The sequence below is a fragment of the Phascolarctos cinereus genome, unplaced genomic scaffold (assembly GCF_003287225.1).
Source record: "Phascolarctos cinereus isolate Bilbo 61053 unplaced genomic scaffold, phaCin_HiC Scaffold_2;HRSCAF=192, whole genome shotgun sequence".
NCBI lineage: Eukaryota > Metazoa > Chordata > Mammalia > Diprotodontia > Phascolarctidae > Phascolarctos > Phascolarctos cinereus.
In genome coordinates, this window is record NW_027555625.1 from 341,965,842 (window position 1) to 341,984,650 (window position 18,809).

Sequence of the window (18,809 nt, forward strand, 5' to 3'; positions counted from 1 at the left end):
AAACGAGGTGGTTGCACTAAATAGCTCATTAGGACTCTTCCTACTCTGTGGTCTTATGAACTGAGACCAACACAGTGGTCATGTGTGGTATCAGGAGGCTCACTCTTCACCTGGGTTCTGCTTTCTGTTGACAGGAGGGAGATACATTTAATTATCACTCCTCTCAATCGAGTCAAGATTGGCTGTCGCATTGATCCAAGTTCTAATATCTTTTAGTGTTCTTTTTCTTTACATTAATGTGGTCATATAAGTATTATGTCTTTTCTACTTACATTGCTGCCTACCAGTTTACGCACTTCTTCCTGGGTAACTGAATTCCTCACATTGATTCTTAACATTGCAATCATCTTAGGTTCATATACCCCAATTGATGGATACCCATTTTATTTCTAATTTTTTGATACCACAGAAAGTGCTGTCATAAATAGTTTGGTATATATGGGATTTTTTTCTGTCTTTGACCTCCTTAGAGTATGTGCTTAGTAGTGGGATCACTGAATCAAAAGTAACAAATGATTTAGTCATTTTTGTGGCGTAGATCCATCTCAGCAACTTGCTACATAAGTGACCTTAGACAAATCACTTAAGGAAACTGAGGAAGGTAGACAACATGGTCCCTGAGGTTTCTTTCATCTCCAGATCTAATATTCTGTAAGCCTTATGTTTTCCAGAATGGTTGAAACAATTCACACCACCATTAATAGTGTATTAATGTGCCTGTTTTCTCATGGTTGTTCAACATTTATAGTTTCTGTCTTTTTTTTTATCATCTGTGCCAGTTTGTTGGATAGAAAGTAGTGAAACCTCAGAGTTCCTTTAAATATGCATTTCTCTTATTAGTGATTTAATGAAACTGGCACAGCTGGCAATGAAATGGTCAGTGCCAGGAAAACGTTTTTGCTAATGAGGTCAGTCATTTCTTAGACTCATTATCTTGGAACAAGTGGAATATGGTATTCCTTGTCCTCTCTTCGCTCAATGTAAGTGTTCTTTTGGTAACCAGATTCTATTTACCACCCTCCTCCTACCCTGTTGTTCCTTAGCCAAGAATATCCAACAATAGACCAGGGGTTAAAAATAGCAAACTATGGTTAAGCAGACACAAGTAGAGTTTTGCAGTCACAGCATGGAGATGTTTTCAGCTGATGTCGGGATGGGGTCTGTGAAGTTCAAGGAGATGCTTTAATGTTAGTAATTTAAAACATTCCGTTTGAGGGAGACCTCTCTATGTATCTCCTGCATGTGGAAGAAAATAGTGTCTTTAAACCTGGCACATAAGTAAGAAGACAGGCTGGGAAGGTTTTCTCTCTCTCTCTCTCTCATACATTTAGAGTTAGAAAGGAGCATAGAGGTCATCTGATCCAGGACCGTCATTCTGCAGATGAGGAAACGAGGCACCTTGCAAGATGAAGTGACTTGCCCAAAGTCACATGGGTAGTAAGGAGCAGACCTGGGGTTTTAAAAATAGGCCCTGTGGCTCTTCATCTGGTGCTCTTTATCACTGAATCACTGTCGATTTTGAAGCTTACTTAGATTTGAACCACCCAGAGATGGTAGTGTATCCATTTCTCTCATCTCCAGAAAGCCTCAGGACATGAAAGACATTGAGGGATTGATATTTTTTCAACCACAGCAACTCACATATATGATCTGCTATGGCACGAAGGAGTCAAGAGCTTTACTAGTGGAAGGGACATCAACACCAAAGAAATAATCCATCTTTAAGGAAGTGTATGAGGTACAGAGATCAGCTAAGTGGTGCAGTGGATAGAGTCCTTGGCTTGGAGTCAGGAAGATCTGAGAAAGTTACTAGCTGTATGAACCTGGGCAAGTCATTTAACTTCTGCTTGCCTCAGTTTCCTCAACTGTAAAATGGGGATAATAACAGCACCTACATTTTAGGTTTGTTGCAAGAGTCAAATAAAATAATATTTATAAAGCACTTAGCATGGTACCTGGCACATAGTGATACTATATAAGTACTTATTCTCTTCTCCTAGAGCATACATGGGGGCCCAAGGCAAATAAAGAGTTATTTACTTCAGAGAATAAGTTGACAGATTTATTGGAACTGCCATCTGAGATGGTCCCGGCAGTAGATGAGAGATGTGAGGCAGTTTGTATGTTTTAGTTGCTAAAGATTTGAGATCTGGATCAGTCAGTCCATTTGTCCCTGCTCAGCTCTCAGCTTTGTTCATTCAGGTGAATGTATTTGTTGGAACAGGTACATTGATTTAACTGAACGAGTAAGAGCCAAGATAGTGGGCTTGTCTCCCAGAAATGGGAATATCTCCCGATCCCCAGTATGCAGGTTTTGGCAAGGCACGCTAAGGGGGAATTGACAGAGACTTCAAACTACAATAGAGTAAAAGTGTTTTGAGGGGGAAAGGTAGGTCAGGGATTGCACTGACAGGTTGGAAAAAATTATTGCATCAACCCAGATGGGCTTCCTAAAGGAAGAGAACCTTAAGCTGTGATTTAAAAGAAAGATAGCATGGCAGGATGGAAATTAAGACTTGGTTGTGAGTGGAATATATTTGGCAGAGGTTTCAGTAGGAAAATCTTTTCTTCCTTCTTCAGTGACTTCTGATAGAATGAAATTCCCTGAAGGCAGGGACTGTTTTTTCATTCTGTTATTGTTTTCTTACTGAAAGCACAATGCCTTATACATTGTAGGTGCTTAATAATGCTTGTTGAATTGAATTTACTTCTGTGGTGCTATTGTCATCCATGTTTTCTTTCCCCCCCAGGAAAGTTATATGCTGTTGGAGGTTATGATGGGGCTTCCCGCCAGTGCCTCAGTACTGTGGAACAATACAACCCAGCCACCAATGAGTGGACATATGTGGCAGACATGAGCACACGCCGCAGTGGTGCAGGTATCTGTTGGGTGAGACCATTGATGTCAAGGTCTTTGAGAATTAAACTATTACTGAAGGCAACCAGATTATTCTGCCAATTTTTCTTCTTCCAAGGTGATGGCAGCATTGCCATCAGGACACCAAGACCTTACAAGCTCACCCTCCCCATGGGATCCATTCAGCGGCATGTGGAAAGGAGATAGGTTGTGAGAGTCATGCTGTGTTAAGGTTTGACAAGTCATGAGTGTCAGTAGAACAAGGGGACAAAGGAATTGAGAGTGAAGGAGAGCAGAGAGTTGAACTCATTCACCAAGAGGTCGAGCCAGGCTAAACTTTCATAGCCCTATTAACAAGAACAATAATAACAACCTTATGCTTGAACAACACGTGACAATGTTGAAAGCATGCTCTTACTGCATTTTATCCTCACAACAGCCCTGTGAGGTAGACATGGTCGGTCTACTCTCCCTGTTTTGTAGATATCTCTCTGACCTCCTTCTCCACAAGGATGCTTTGAGCACTGTCCCAGCAACGGGCCATACACTTCTCATTTGAGGGTGAGAGCTAAGTTTAGGGAGTCTGACTGCGAGATGGTTGGCAACTAGATGAATTTTTTTGGCCACAGCAACTCCTGAAACTTGTACAGTAAGGCATGGAAGGGTGGCAATCTGTGCCAGTGGAGAGAATACTTGTATGGATAAAACTACAGATCTTCTGTATTTAACATATTTTATAGAAGAAGGAACTGAACACTGGCAAATATTTGGCATGATTAAAGGTCAAGTTGAAGGTCAGGCTGTTGAGAGGTAAATGCGTATGCCTGCCTCCCTTTGTGAATGGACCTGCTGTTCATGGGACTGCACTCCATTGCTTGTCATGGGAAGCAGAGGAGTTATGTTTGTGTTTCGAGGAATCTCCAGGGAGTGTGGTACACTGGCCCGCACTGTACTAGTTTTCTACCTGTCTTTCAGAGGATGATAGAAGAATACTTGAGCTGGCAGCTTCCATTGGCTGCTGGCCACAGAGTCAGTCTGTGGGAAAGGAGTGGGAGAAGGCACCTCCTGCCCTCCCACTCACAGGGGAGAAATCAGACTCTTCGTTACTGAAACTCTTAGGGATGTACAAGGCTGTCCTGGTTAGTGGCCTGGGCTCGATAGACTCTTCCCAGGAGTCTGATCGTGAGCAAACTCTGGGTTCTGTGAAACATGGTCACATAGACAGTCTGTGTTTCAAGAGTCAGGAAGATCTGGCTTCAAGGCATGCAGGCAACCCTTCGAGATTGTTACTTGTAGACTAGTTACTAATCTGCCTCGATGGAACAAATTTCCCATCCCAATGAAATCACAAATCTGGACAGAAAAGGGGGGGGGTGCCCTGTATGAATCCAGTAGAAGTTATTAAAAGGCCTTGTGCTCTGAATGTTATTTTTAGAGAGTTAGCATTCCTCTTGAGATTTGAAGGTGGGCCCTTTGTGGGAATAACCCCTGTCATCCATTAAAAGGAAAGGCCTTTGGGATAATTCCTTTAAGAAAACCCCAAACAACTTATTTTGTTACCTGAATAACCTCTGTTGTAACTCTGAGGTGTTGGAGAAAGTCTGAAGAATTTGGTTGTCCAGTTACAACTTAGCGGAGCAGAGAGGTTTCTTTGATATGGAGAGGAGCCTGTGTCTATTGCAGGAGGGACTTTGGAAGAAAGCCTGGTCTCTGTGGGAAGTAACCCAATGCCTGGCTGGACAGCCCTCTGTATTCTGAGCCTGATTCTCCCACTACCTCAGTTTGTATCTTAGTAAATGAGTCACTTGGAGGAGTTCTGTTGAACTCTACGAGGCTCCAAAGGGGCAAATCCTTGAGTAAATCTTTTCATCGGGTTGTCCAGGGAAAGAATCCATACAGGTGACTATGGTGAAAACTAAACATCAACATTTATACCGCCAATTTGAAATAGGTATTGTAAGAAAATGCTTTACAAACCTTAAAATACTATAGAAATGTCAGCTGTGTGAAAGCTCATTTGAAATTTTCAGCACAGAAATTCAGGTTTGACCCTTGTTGGAGGACATGGCTTCAAATTCTGGCTCTGCTACTTATTTGGGTAATATTATGCAATTCACTTAATCTCTTAGAACCTCAGTTTCCTCATTTTACTGCTCCGCTGGACTCTTGTAACAGGTCTCCCTTCTTTAAGTCACTCCCTTCCACCTTCTGTCCTCCTTATTACCACCAAAATGGCAGTATAGGCAGAGGCCTATGTCACACTGCTCCTCAAACTCCAGTGGCTCTCTGTTGCCTCAAGGGTAAAATGTAAGCTTCTGTTTGGCCTTGAAAGCCCTTTACCCCCTGACTCTAACCTGCTTTTCCATTCTTGTTATAATCGTTCCCTTCCTGTATTCTATAGTCCACAGGCCTTCTCGCTGTTCCTCACATATGACACTCTGTCTTACATCTCTGCATCTTTGTACTGTCTGCTCCTCATATCTATGGAATGCACCTCACCTCTGCCAATGGGAATCACTTGTTTTCTTTAAAATGTTTCTTAGAGGGGGCAGCTAGGTGGTGCAATGGACAGAGCACAGGCCCTGGATTCAGAAGAACCTGAGTTCAAATCCAGCCTCAGACACAAAAACACTTACTAGCTGTGTAACCCTGGGCAAGTCACTTAACCCCCACTGCCTAAAAAAAAAAAAATGTTTCTTAGATATCATCCTCTCATGAAGCCTCTCAATTTTCCCAGCTTCTAGTGCCCTACCTAATCCCCACCTCCCATTTACTTTGAATTTGTTTTGCATACATTTTGCATTTCATACTTATGTATATGTCGTCTCCTCCAAAAATAATTAGCATTTGTGTAGCCATTTAAGGTTTGCAAAGCACTTTATGTGTGTTATTATTTGAGCCTCGTGACAACCCTGTATTATCTTCTTTTTACATTTGAGGGAACTGAAATTGACAGAGCTTAAATGACTTGTCCAATATCACACAGCCACTAAGTGTCAAGTGTTTGGTCTGAGGCTGGATTTGAACTCTTCCCTGCGCCACCTAGCTGCCTCCTGTGTAGTTTGTCTTTTAAAGGAGGCTGAATTCAATGTAGTAGAATCCTTTCCACAGAAATGCACAGCTCCATCAGGAGACTGGCCTCAAATTCCAGTTCATTGACCAGTACTCCCAGAAACTGAGGAGAGGCCCAGTCACAGGCACTTTGTTTTCCTATGATTGGAAGTGCTGTGTTAGTTCAGGAAATAGAAAGCCCCTGGCACTTAGCGTGCTAGCTGTGGGAAATCCCTATGAAGTCCCAGGATGCTAAATAATTTTAGATCCAAGAGATCACAAGTCTGAGCAGTAATGACAGAACAAAACCAACAGTGACAGTAGCAGTCAGTTCCCGGTGTCGTGGCTTCAGAAGGCAGTGGACTTTGGGCACTTACATGCTCATTCCAATAGGATTTGCCTCTGACTGTTCAATCACCCTGGGAAAGTGTTACCTGGTAAAACCCAAGTACATTAACCGTGATAGAAGCCACTAGTATTTTTTGCGCTAGCTCTCCCTCTAGTGGCCATTCAGGGTAGGTGCAGTTTGGACAGTAGTAAAGCTATATGTGGCCATAGAATTATAGGACTTTAGGAGTCATAAGTCACAGGATAAGTTCAGCGCTCTCATTTTACAGAGCTGCATGAAGTGACTCATAACTAATTAGTGGTAAAGCCACATTCCAGTAGAATCTATGCCATTTCAGGGCAGGGACTGTTTCGCTTTTGTCCCCTGTGCACAGACTAGCACATATTATGTGATCGGTAAATGCTAGTTGAAATAAACTGATCCAGGTCTCATGCTGTTCTTTATGCTCATGGCATTCAAGGTGTTATTATGTATTACATCATTTTTCTCTGCTAAAGCCCCAATCTAGTTTGTCACTGTGCCATGGAAGGCCATGTCAGTGGCTCCTACCAAGCTGGAAAGGCTTTGAGGACGGGCTTCATGGATATTCTCTGTCTATTATTAGAGACTAGCCTAGCTAATGTCAGAAAGGTTCATCAGCAGGTTTTCCATGGAGTGAAAATTTTCTAGCCACAATAGCTCCCCAAAACTGTCTGCCAAGCTTTAGAAGGGTTACTGTCTGCTATCAATGGAGTGACAAACCCATACCAAGAAAATTATGGCTCCTTGAAGTTGAAGAAATTACATTGGAGTTATCTTTTTCAGACCATCCTAAGTGTGCATAATGATATTCCAGTATATAGCAATAATAGGAAATCGTTCAGTTTCAGTCCAATACTTTGAATGATCATTCCTGGCTATTTCTGCTTAGATCAGATGGAGATAAATGAATGACATGACACTTCCTGTTTCAGAAGTGGAAAAAACTGGCAAGGCCTTGGGCCAAATGACCATGTACTCTCTTTTAGGGGTTGGAGTACTCAGTGGACAGCTGTATGCCACAGGTGGACATGATGGCCCCTTGGTGAGAAAGAGTGTGGAGGTTTATGATCCTGGCACAAATACTTGGAAGCAAGTTGCAGATATGAACATGTGTCGGCGAAATGCAGGTAATTGCCATTCCCACCTGTGGGTTAGTGGGTTTATTTCCTTAGGAAATGCTGCCTCCAAAGGAGGGAGAAAGGCTAATGGATATCATTAACTCTAGAAGAGACCTTAGGGAGCCCCTCATCTACTCCTCTTATTTTATAGAGGAGGAAGATGACTTGTTCAATATTACACAGGTAGTTAGGATATGAATTCGGGTATTCCAGCTTCTATAAGACCATGTTCTAGTACCAAGAATATACTTGTGAATTGATAAATGGTCAAAGGATATGAACAGGCAGTTCTCAGATGAAGAAATTAAAGCCATCTATAGTCATATGAAAAAATGCTCTAAATCACTACTGAGTAGAGAAATGCAAATCAAAACAACTCTGAGGTACCACATCATACCTATCATTGGCCAACATGACAAAACAGGAAAATGATAAACGTTGGAGAGGATGTGCGAAAATTGGAACGCTAATACATTGTTGATGGAGTTGTGAAATGATCCAACCATTTTGGAGAACAATTTGGAACTATGCCCAAAGGGCTACAAAAATGTGCATACCCTTTGATCCAGCAATAGCACTTCTAGGGCTATATCCGAAAGAGATCAGACAAATGGGAAAAGGACCCACATGTACAAAAATATTCATAGCAGCTCTTTTTGTGGTGGCAAAGAATTGGAAATTGAGAGGATGCCCATCCATTGGGGAATGGCTGAGCGAGTTGTGGTATATGAATGTAATGGAATACTATTGTGCTATAAGAAATGATGAACAGGCTGACTTCAGAAAAACCTGGGAAGACTTATGTGGTCTGATGCTGAGTGGAGTGAGCAGAACCAAGAGGACTTTGTATACAATAGCAGCCATGTTGTGCAATGACTAAGAATGTTAAACTGAACCCTTCTCAGCATTGTGAGGATCTAAGACATCTCCAGAGGCCTTGGGATGGAAAAGGCTGTCCACATCCAAAGAAAGAACTATGGAAGTCGAACCGCTCTCACTTATTTTTACCTTCAGTTGAGTTTTGTTTCATCTTTCTGATGGTTCCTCCTATTGGTTTTAATTTTTACTTACAACTTCACTAATGTGAAAATATGTTTAATGGGTATGTTAAAAAAAAAAGAATATTCTTGTGCGAACAATTACTTAAGAAGTAGTAGGGATTTAAACATAGTTCCTTTGACTTCAAATCCAGTGCTGACCACCAAAGTCTGGAGTTGAGACTATGTTTGTTAAAACAATTGCTGCTTCACAGTCAGGAAGGGGGTGTGGGGGGTGATGAGAGAGCTTCTTTAAATCCTAGCTCTAGGATTCCTTAGGAATCTCCCTCCCCATTCCCCAGTGACTAAAGCCAGCACTTCATTCCCAGTGACTATGTCTGTGATTTCTGTTGTGCATTGAGCAGCCCCAGACTTAGGAAATATCCTCTAAGCTTCTAGACCTAGGCAATAGCTTTTGCCTGTAAGACTATTTTGACAGTATGGGCCACGTTGGGAGGGACATCTTAGGTAGGCTAGACAGAGCTTCTTGTAGTTGCTTCATAATCCTTTTATTTAAAATTTTGTTTTTTCTCAATTACATGTAATCAGGAAGTTTTAACACTCTTTTTTTAAAAAAAATTGAGTTTCAAATTCTCTCCCTGTCTCCCTCCCCTCCCCACTCCTTGCGAAGGCAAGCAATTTGATATAGATCATACATGTGCAATCATGCAAAACATTTCCATATTAGTCATGTTGCAAAAGAAATCACAGACCCAAAAAACCCCCCAAGAATAATAAAGGAAGTAAAAAAAAGTATGCTTCACTTCACATTCAGACTCTGTTAGTTCTTTCTCTGGAGGTAGATGGCAGCTTCATAATCTTTTTTACTTGATGTGAGGCAGAAGAAGGTGGAAAGGCTCACTGTCAGGGGTATAAGATGGCAGCTGTGCCTCTCATTCCCTTCTCTCCACTCACAGTCACTGCCCTAGACCAGGCCTTTATCACGTGTCCACTGAACGTACTGTAATAGCCTCCTAATTGGTTTCTGTGCTTCTGTGCTCTGTCCCTCTCCAATTCGTCTTCCACACAACTTCCAAAATAATCTTCCTAAGGCACAAGCCTGACTAGATTTAAAACCCTGCAGTGGTTCTCCATTGCTTTTGTGATTCAATGCAAATTTTTTGGTCTGGCACAGACTCTACAGGTTAGCTCCAAGCTACTTTTCCAACTTCATGTCACATTACTTCTCTTTGCATACTCCATATTCTAGGCAAATTGCTGATTTCCCATCAGAGGCTGCAATTGACCCTAGGTCTTCTCAGCTCAAAGTCCGATAGGCTGTCCGCTGTGCTGTGTTGCCCTTCATAAGCTCTCAGTCCACCTATGCTGTTATCCTGTGTAACTCGTCCACAACTTCCTAGGAATCCTTTTTTTCAGCATCCTCCACATTGCTTTGGAGGATTCACTTGATGTTCTAGAGATTTTCCTCTGATTACTGTTATATTTCATGGATGCCAGTGTAATGAGAGGCAGTATGATCTTTAGAGGGCAATAGAATTTGGAGTCAGGAAGACCTGGATGCAGGACCTACCTCTGACATCTAAACATTGTGTGATCTTCTCTCAATGACCCAGACAGGTCTCCAAGACTATAAGTGATAGATGAGTTGCAAATCAGTATTGTTGGACAAAGCTTTCAGACCAAAACAAAACCTCAAAGAAGTAAATTATAGCACTCAGGCTGTCCATTTATTATCTCTGATCCTTGTATTTCTCATTCTGGGCGACCCCCTTTTCTAGTCCTACATATCCTTGATTTGTTCCATTTATTGCACTCATATTAAAGGGTCTGCTATTAAGACCATGTAAGATTCCATGGCTCATTCATCCAAGGAGGTAGCTTTGTTCAGCAATCCACTGAGTGTCACCGTCCATCAAGGCATTTCCGAAGATGAAGTGTTTGCTCACCCCGAATACTCAGGGGTGTTATGTAATATGTCTTAGACAAAGTTCAGATAGAAGAGAAATGCCCTGTGAATGTAGATGGATCCTGTTTGTGGATAATGCTGTGCAAATGCATTTGGTCCCAAATCATTATATCCCTTTCACCTTCCAAATGTGTTGGTTATATCTTCCAACTCTGTGTCAACTGAAAATTACCCGTGTTTGTCTTCGAAAGCCAATGAATGGGACAGAACAATACACAAGTCCTGGGGTGTGCCACGGGGGACTGCCATTTCATTTAATTCATCAGTTCTCTTCTGGTATTGTTCACACTAACCAATGAATTAACACTCCTTCAGTATACTTGTCCAACTAGCTGCTCAAGTCCACTTACCTCTATTATTGTAACTCTGGACTTCTTCATAAAGGTATTGTGGGAGAGTTTGTAGATGCCTTATTGAAATCCTTATGCCCTGTATTGTGGCTCTCCCCTTATCTGCCAGTCTGGTTACTCTGTCAAAAAGAAATTAGATTAGTTTTGCATGAATCCTAGCTTGTGAATTTCTTGAGTACAGTAGCTATGTCTTATTTTATCTCTTTATCTTCATTTACTAGCATAGCATTTTTAAAAATAAGTTTTCATTGATGTCTTCTGTTTTACTATACCATCATAGTTTTTCCCAGGATCGCTCCCCCTTTCTCTCTCAGAGAGTCATCCCATACAACAAATAGTATTTTTTTAAAGAAAGAAAAAGAAGAGGGGAAAAAATCAATACAGCCAATCAGTACATTGAAAAAGTTTGAAAACATGTGCAGTGTTCAGTACTTGTAGACCTCCCACCTTCATGACGAAGTGGGTTGGTGGTGTCTTCTCATATGTCTTCAACTAGCATAGCATTTTCTATATAGTAGAGCACTGAATACGTTTTTGTAAAATTGATTTGTTCTCAGTGACCTCATGCTGGCTGTTTTCTTTTGCTAAGTGCTTATAAACTATGTCATAATCCTGTTCTAAAATTTTGCCTGTGATCAACGTTAAGCTTACTTAGTACATATATTCTAGAGTCATATTTTTAATAAATTAACACCAGATTTACTCATCTCTAGTCTTTTGGTAACTTTTTCATTTCCATGATTTCACGTAGGTAGTGGTTTGTGATCATAGTTTGATGTTTGTCATCTTTAGATGTAATTGGTCTGGGATTTGAACTTGAAGATTCGAACTAATAGAGAAGAATTTGGTGCTCTTTTACTGTCTTCTAAACACATTGCTTGTTTGTGTGATAGTAGACAAGAACGCACTTTAATAATGGACTGTTCTAGCCTAGTGATTGATGATGCTAGCTGGCATTCTCTTAACTCATAGGCAAGAAATTGAAGAAACCTATCAAGAGACTAGCATTTAAATCCAAGTTGATATTCCACCAAGCCAATCTTTGGCTATTATAATAGCTGAAACTGCTCTAGAGGCTGCCTGAAGATTCTTTTTTTGTCTCAACAGTAGCATAGGTATTCATCCTGTTAGATAATAGAGAATGAAATTTAGAATGCCCATAGCCTAACCTTGTATAAATAAAACCTCTAGCTCAGTGTGTCAGTCTTGTAGCCCTTTTCAAGACTTGATGGAGTATTAATTATCTTTTAAAATTCCTTGGGACTTTTCTAGAAGGCAAAATCTCTCTGTGGCCTCAACTATGAACCCGCAGTGGGACTCATTAGTGGTTTCCTGGAAATCACCATTAAAAAAAAAATCTCTGTGACTACAGAAATCCCCCTTCCTTTTTTACTTCTCCATCACTGGGAATTTGAGAAACAACATTGTGTAACAGATAAAGCACTGGACTTGGAGTTAGGAAGATCTAGGTTCTAATCCCATCTCTGACACTAGCTCTGTGCCTTCTCTGAACCTCAGTTTCCTCATCTGCGTACTGGGGGTAATAATAGCACTTGCCTCAGAGTTGTTGTGAAGATCACATGAGGTACTCTATGCAAAACAATTTACAGGCCTTAAAATAGTATGTATGTAGGCGTGTGTGAGCTGTTATTGGCTTCTGCCTGTAATGCCTCCTGGGGGCTTGTGTTTGACGTGCAGGTGTATGTGCAGTGAATGGACTCCTGTACGTGGTGGGAGGTGATGATGGTTCCTGCAATCTGGCATCCGTGGAGTACTACAACCCTGTCAGCGACAAGTGGACGTTGCTGCCAACAAACATGAGCACAGGGAGGAGTTATGCAGGTCAGCTGAGCTTCTCTCACTCCTGTATCTTTGTCAAAGAAGAAGATGAAATAGTTTACACTTGCATAGCATTTATAGTTTCCAAGACACATTTAAATTTTAAAATTACCTCTTGTTTCTATATCACTTTCATTTCCAAATAGTTTCTCAGTCCTTCTCTCTCAAAAAAGCCATGTCTTTTAGTAAAGAATAAAAAAGACAGAAGAGGTAGCTTATTGTTTCAAGGGATGAGAGCATTCAGAGTCCACTCATCCAAAGATGTTTTCCACAGTGGCCCTGTAGACAGGAGCACCTGAGTTCAAATCTGGCCTCAGGCACTTATTAGCTGTGTGACCTTGGGCAAGTCACTTAACTCTTTAAAAAAGGAAGATTATTTTCCACTTATTGGCGTTTGGTGTGGCTTATGTATTGTGTGGGATAAAGAACCTTCCTCAGAGGTGGAAAGGCCTGGGTTCAAATCCTGCTTCTGACACATTGATTATATGACCCTGAGTGTCACAACCATTCAGTGTCCCTTACAATTCTATAAGATTATAAGTTGCAAAGTTAAGGGAGTTTCCCACCATAAATTTCGTATACTATCACAGGTTATGAAAAAGAAATGTCAAATTGGTCTTTGCTTGAGGCTCATGATCACTGAAGTAGATGATAACTCATAGAGTCTATGTGCGTTAACACAGGAAATGTTAAGATTATCTGTTTTTTTTACTCCCACAATAGGTGTTGCTGTGATTCATAAGCCATTATGACAAAAATTCACCCTGCTGAGAGGTGGAGGACGGGAGGGAATGCTGCTTAGGTTTCAGAACACTGTGGGCAAGAACGGATTTGTTCCAACTTGTCATGATGTCATATTCCACGGGACAAGAAGTCATGGCGAGAGTCTAGCCTCTGCTCCGGCTTGGCTCTGAGGAGTGACACAGTGTGAGAACACCCTCTCCCCTCCGTCCCACCGCCCCCATCAAACCCATCCTCCACCTCACTTTGTGTACATTTCTTTCCACTTTGTGCAATGAACTGTCCCCTGCCCCTGCCCCACAAGTGGCCTCTAAAGAGGAGCCTACTGTGTTTTTCATATTTCCACAATGGCACCGGAGAAACTGTAATTCTTCTGTGTAAAACACCATGCTTTAACAAGGTAGGTGGGTAGAAAGTCTACTGGATTTCTTTACTACTGATGTTTCAAATATGCTCAAACTCAAGGAATGGAAAATGCCTGCTCTGGCCTCACTCCCTCGGTTCAGTTGGAAGTGACCCTGTGACACTGAAGAAGTTGTCTTTAGAGGCAGAATCAGGCGATCGTCTCCCGAGGAATACTGGGGAAATGGGAGGCTCCAGTCAGAAGGAATTGAGGACCAGGCAGGGTTCCAGTGATTGTGCATATGTACATTACTTACCTACTGTAAATTTATTCTGTAGAAGAACTGTGGCGCTTTTGAAGCTGGATTATGCCCTTTCTTTGCTAGTCAGTATGATTGTGTTCACAAGCCACACCTCAGCAGAGCACCGAAGGCACCCTAGGAGGGGGTCTTCCCTGCCTAAGAAACCCCTAAATCAATGCTGGAAACCCCTAAAGCAATGCTGCCTCAATGTCTTGGTTTTTTGTTACTTATTTTAAATAGGGGGAAAAGAAAACACACACACACACACACACACACACACACACACACACACGCACACACCCCCCTGACTATACGAATCGGCCTCTTGCCTTCTCGGCGGTTTCCTGGTGCCCATGAAAAGATTGTAGAAAATGGTGTGACCTCAGCTACAGAGCCAGTTTTCACGACCGTCTAAATCCATGAAGGTGTGTTTCACTTCTGGGTGCCCTGAGGAGCCTGCTGTTGAGTTCTGATGCCCTTGACAGTCTCCAAGCTGTGGGTTGTGACTCCAGCTGGGACCAAATCCAGAACTAGATTTACAGTGCCTCTGTACACATGTATACACATGGCTGTAGGCCAGGACCCCAGGGGACCTCAGCCGTGGAAGCTTCCCTAATCCGTGCCAGTGACCGGATTCCACAGGGGCTCCCCATAGTCTCAGCTTGTCTGTCACCAAAACTCCCAGGACACGGACTCTGACCCTGGGTTCCCTGGAAGCCTTTGGAAATTACTGGGGGTTCTCAGTTCTGGGGATTGTACACGTGTCTCTTCCATCAGGAAAAGCAGCTCTTTAAAATGACTCTTTGGAAAGAACATGGGAAGAAACCAAAGCAACAGGCACCCAGTCTTTGTCCATCATGGCTTCAGAGACAAAAGGGGATAGATATCTCCCCTGGGGAATCAGAAGAAGGTGGGCAGCTTTGGCGCAGTATGCCAGTCAGGGCTAGCCCTTGGCAAATCGTGACACCGGCCAAGTTGGTCTTAACTCTTGCTTTCCCTTTCCACATTTCTGTGCCTCCTTCCCTCTCCTCACTCAGGCTCCTGTTGCTGCCTGAACTTCTTTGTAAATAAAGGAGGCAGAGGTGTTAGGGTCTTCATGTTTGACCCTTCCTGAGGCACTGGCACTTTAAAAAAGGGTAATGCTTAACCCCAAAGGAATAAATCAGTAATGGTTGAATTTTAGGCATCATTTGGGAAAGTGCTTTTGTGTGGGCTTCAGAATCCCTCATATCGTACCAAAAGAGGCAGCTGCCTACTTCATCTACACATAAAGCCAACCTGATGCCAGCATTTGGCTTCTTTTCCTGCAGAAACTTTGGAGCCAAGTGACACTTCAGGGCATGATCAATAGGCCCAAGAGATCTGGTATAGCCATGGTTAATTAAAAAAAAAAAAACAACCCAGATATTGCTGAAAGTGCTGTCTGTAGGTCTTTAAAAAGCCTGGGACCACAGGTCAATCAGTCAATATTAAGCACTTACTATGTATGCCAACAGCCTCAGAGAGGAGCTCATGTATTGCTCCCTGCCCATTACCAGTATCAGACCTCCTGATGCTGGGCAGATGTTTCTTGGGAGTGAAATAACACCTCCCTAGGGCATGTATGTTTTGCCCATAATTCCTGCCAACTGCACTGCAAAGCCTCAAATATCTGGCCATACTGCTTGGGAGACAAATGGCCATATAATAAGAGGGATCAACTTGTATTTCTGATTGGGTACTCCAGGGGATAAGACTGGTGCTCTTGACATCTCAGCGTAGGATGTTGGGATGGAAGGGGTTGTTAGTGATAGGTGCTCCCCTCCCTTGCTTAGGGTACCATCCTTTTGCCACAGATAGGTTAATGGGGTGTTCATATCATGAGAGATGGAGGATGGCATTAGGACTTCATTACATTATAGATTCCAGGTCCTGGCTTAAGACAAAAGGTGAATTCCATTTCTAGGTCATCTACCCATAAATAGGCCCGCTTGCTAAAGCGAACCATTGCTGTTTTCTGCTTTTTGGATTTTGCTTTTGATTCTGCTTCTTAGGATTCCCTTGTGCCAGGGAGCACTGCCCCTGTTTATCTGTGGGGTCAGTGCATTTCATCTCCATGTGTGTTTCTGTGGGGTCTAGAACACTGGCATGTCATCACCCAGAAGCTGGTCTGCTTGTTACTGCAGCCAGGTGAGAATCAGCCCAGTAGGAAACATGTGGATCGGGAATAAGGCTTTTATTTCAGCATTGATGCACCAGTAGAGTAGGCCTCTCAGGTAATTAACACAGGCCTGTGAAGGCTAAAACCCTTCTAGGATGGGGTGGCACTGCCGGAGAGCATGATACTGCAAGCCTTTTGATGGCAAAGAAGTGGAATTGAAACCCAAACTGCAAAGAAAACCACTAGATCCTGAGTAAGCAGCTTAGACCTGGCTCAGATGCTGATTGGGAAGTGGACATTGGGCTCTGAATTCTAAAGGTCTTTCTCATTAGTGACCAGTGGTATCTCTTCTATCTAAGAAGTTGCAGTGTTGAGCCAAGCAACATGACCTCCTTTTCTGCTATGCAATGTGATCACCTAACAAGTCCATGACAGACCAGTTGCAATATCCCCCCCTTCCCACATTGCTTTTTGAGGTGTCTTTCTTCAATATTTGTTGTGTAATGTTTGTACATTTCTGAGCCAGATCCTTTTCAAAGATTGCCTTTTTATAGAATTGAAGCTATAGCTTTTGGGGCTAAAATTTTAATGTAGATATTTTTATAAGATAATTTTGAAGACTTTTTGAATCACTTTTTATTGGCTTTGTGGTTGAAAATCGATGTTCCTTGTGTGACTCATGTCTCAACCCTGCTTATCCCTATAGCCATTATCCCTGTGTTTTCAATGCAGAAAACAATATCAGATTCAATTTTGGTAGATAGCCCTCCTCCCTATCCTTGTTCTGTTGTGCTTTTTCCTAAAGGGGACACTTCTTAATTGGAAAAAAAAAAACCAATGAACTATATGTAGATTCTTATGTTCCTGAGAAAGCTTTGGATACGAACACTAAACTTTAAAATTCAGTTTTCATTTCAACATTTATATTGCTTGTTTACTTTTATGTAGCCAGTCTGCTTTCTGTGGGCCCTGAAATACCATTCTTGTCTATTTTCCATTTGACTCCATTGTCCTGCTGTATAACCCAACAGTGCTTATGTGATCAAGCCTGGGAGAGGGTCCTGCCTTCCAAAGTCAAATTCCTGTGACCTTTGTTATTTCTAGCAGACTTTCCTAATGTTGTTGTTGCATTCAGAAGCCAAAAGTAGAGGACTTTGCTATCAGAAAGTGCCCATTTTGGAAGAATCTGGTTATTGGACACTTTCCCTGCCCCCAGCAAAGATGGACTGATCTTGCTTTATCTAAAGCCCTGCTTCCTGGGCTGTCTGTTAATTAACATTTGTAAAGTACTGTGTCCCTAAGCCTTCTGTGAAAAACATTTGTAGTTTCAATAGGGCAGTGTCTTCTTGGTTTTAGCTTTGCTTTCTTGCTTTTTGATTTTTCCCCTCATATAGGTGACATAAATCATATCAGAGAAGTGACTCTACTTTCCATTTGTATCTTGTAAATTGGATTTGAGAGGTAGACTAAACCTGTTTTCAGTTAGCTGGAGTTCTTAAGTCTTGCTACTGACCGTAGAAGGAAGGTTTGACCTCATTGCCCCATGAAGTCATGAGGTTGGAATATTTTTCCTGTGTTTGCACTATTAAGAGATTTAATCCATAATATTCTGCGATGTTGTTATGTCTACTGAATCAAGCGGGTATGCTGTCTCCAGGACCAGCTTTTCTTTGGAAATGGAAGAGGATTCCCCTACAGCAGGCAACAGCAGGCCAGTCACACCGTTTAATCTTACTGCCCCAGGTCTACTGCTAGAGACACCAAAATGATTCTTTTAAGCCTGGATCTGGGGACTTGAGATGGCAGTTTTGGCAGAGTCAGTAAGGCATTGTAAATGGCCTGACTTCTTGCCGTTGGTGATGAAATTGTAATTTTATTCTCCTTTTCAGTGGCAATAAGGAACCACCATTAAACTTACTGTTTAGTTTGTATAGTTTTCATATGTATATTATGTGTAAAATACTTTCTTTTAAAAATTAAGATGGTAAAGTATGTTTGTGTGTATGTGAGTGTGTGAGTGTATGCGCATGTGTGCACGAGGCTGCTCAGCCCCTGTGATTTCCCACAGGAGGCTTTGGTAAAATCTGATTAATCATACAGATTACAGCATACTGAGTGCACAAGGTCCTTGATCTGTTTTTATTCATGGATGTGATGGACCAAATGTCTTGTAAGAGAAAATCTGGCAGAAGTATGCTCAATTTCAGTGACAGCTGAAGATACAGTTTCCAAAACTTATGATTTAACAGGAATCATGTTCCAGTTCCCAATATTTCATGTTTCTTTATAAAATAAAGAATAAAAGCTGTGCAATTAAAACAATTCTTAAGTATTTCCTTTGGACAGACTGGCGCCATGCATGACTCTTCCCTATCCCAGTAATGAAAACTGCAGGCTCATTACCTTTTCTCCTTTCCTCCTTGTCTTTTGGGCATTTATCCTCTGTCATGGCATTGACACCAGAAGCACCAAGCTGTGGCCCTTTTCTCCCCTGAGGGTCTCCGTGATATATAGAAGACTGGAAACGGTTGAAAGCAGTTGCTATAGGAGGACAGGAAAGGGACCTCAGGGAAATAAAAGAGCCAAGTTTTATAACAGGGCAAAATATCTTTTCAGTTCATGGCATCATTCATTCAGCAAACATTTACTGAGTTACAATTAGCTAGGCCTTGTACTAGCTGCTATGGGAGACGTGAAAAGTAAGTCATGATCCTTGTTCTCAAGGAGCTTAGTAG

At 41.9% G+C, this 18,809-nt stretch overlaps 1 protein-coding gene across 1 annotated transcript in view; it reads left to right on the top strand.

Moving 5' to 3' along the window:
- Positions 1-18,396, top strand: part of KLHL3 (kelch like family member 3) — a 161,481-nt gene extending 143,085 nt beyond the window's left edge. The window contains 4 exon segments of the mRNA XM_020991250.2: positions 2,751-2,879; positions 7,265-7,405; positions 12,409-12,552; positions 13,273-18,396. Coding sequence (XP_020846909.1) covers positions 2,751-2,879; positions 7,265-7,405; positions 12,409-12,552; positions 13,273-13,301 — 443 coding nt within the window. The 3' untranslated portion in view covers positions 13,302-18,396.
- The last annotated feature ends 413 nt before the right edge of the window (positions 18,397-18,809 follow it).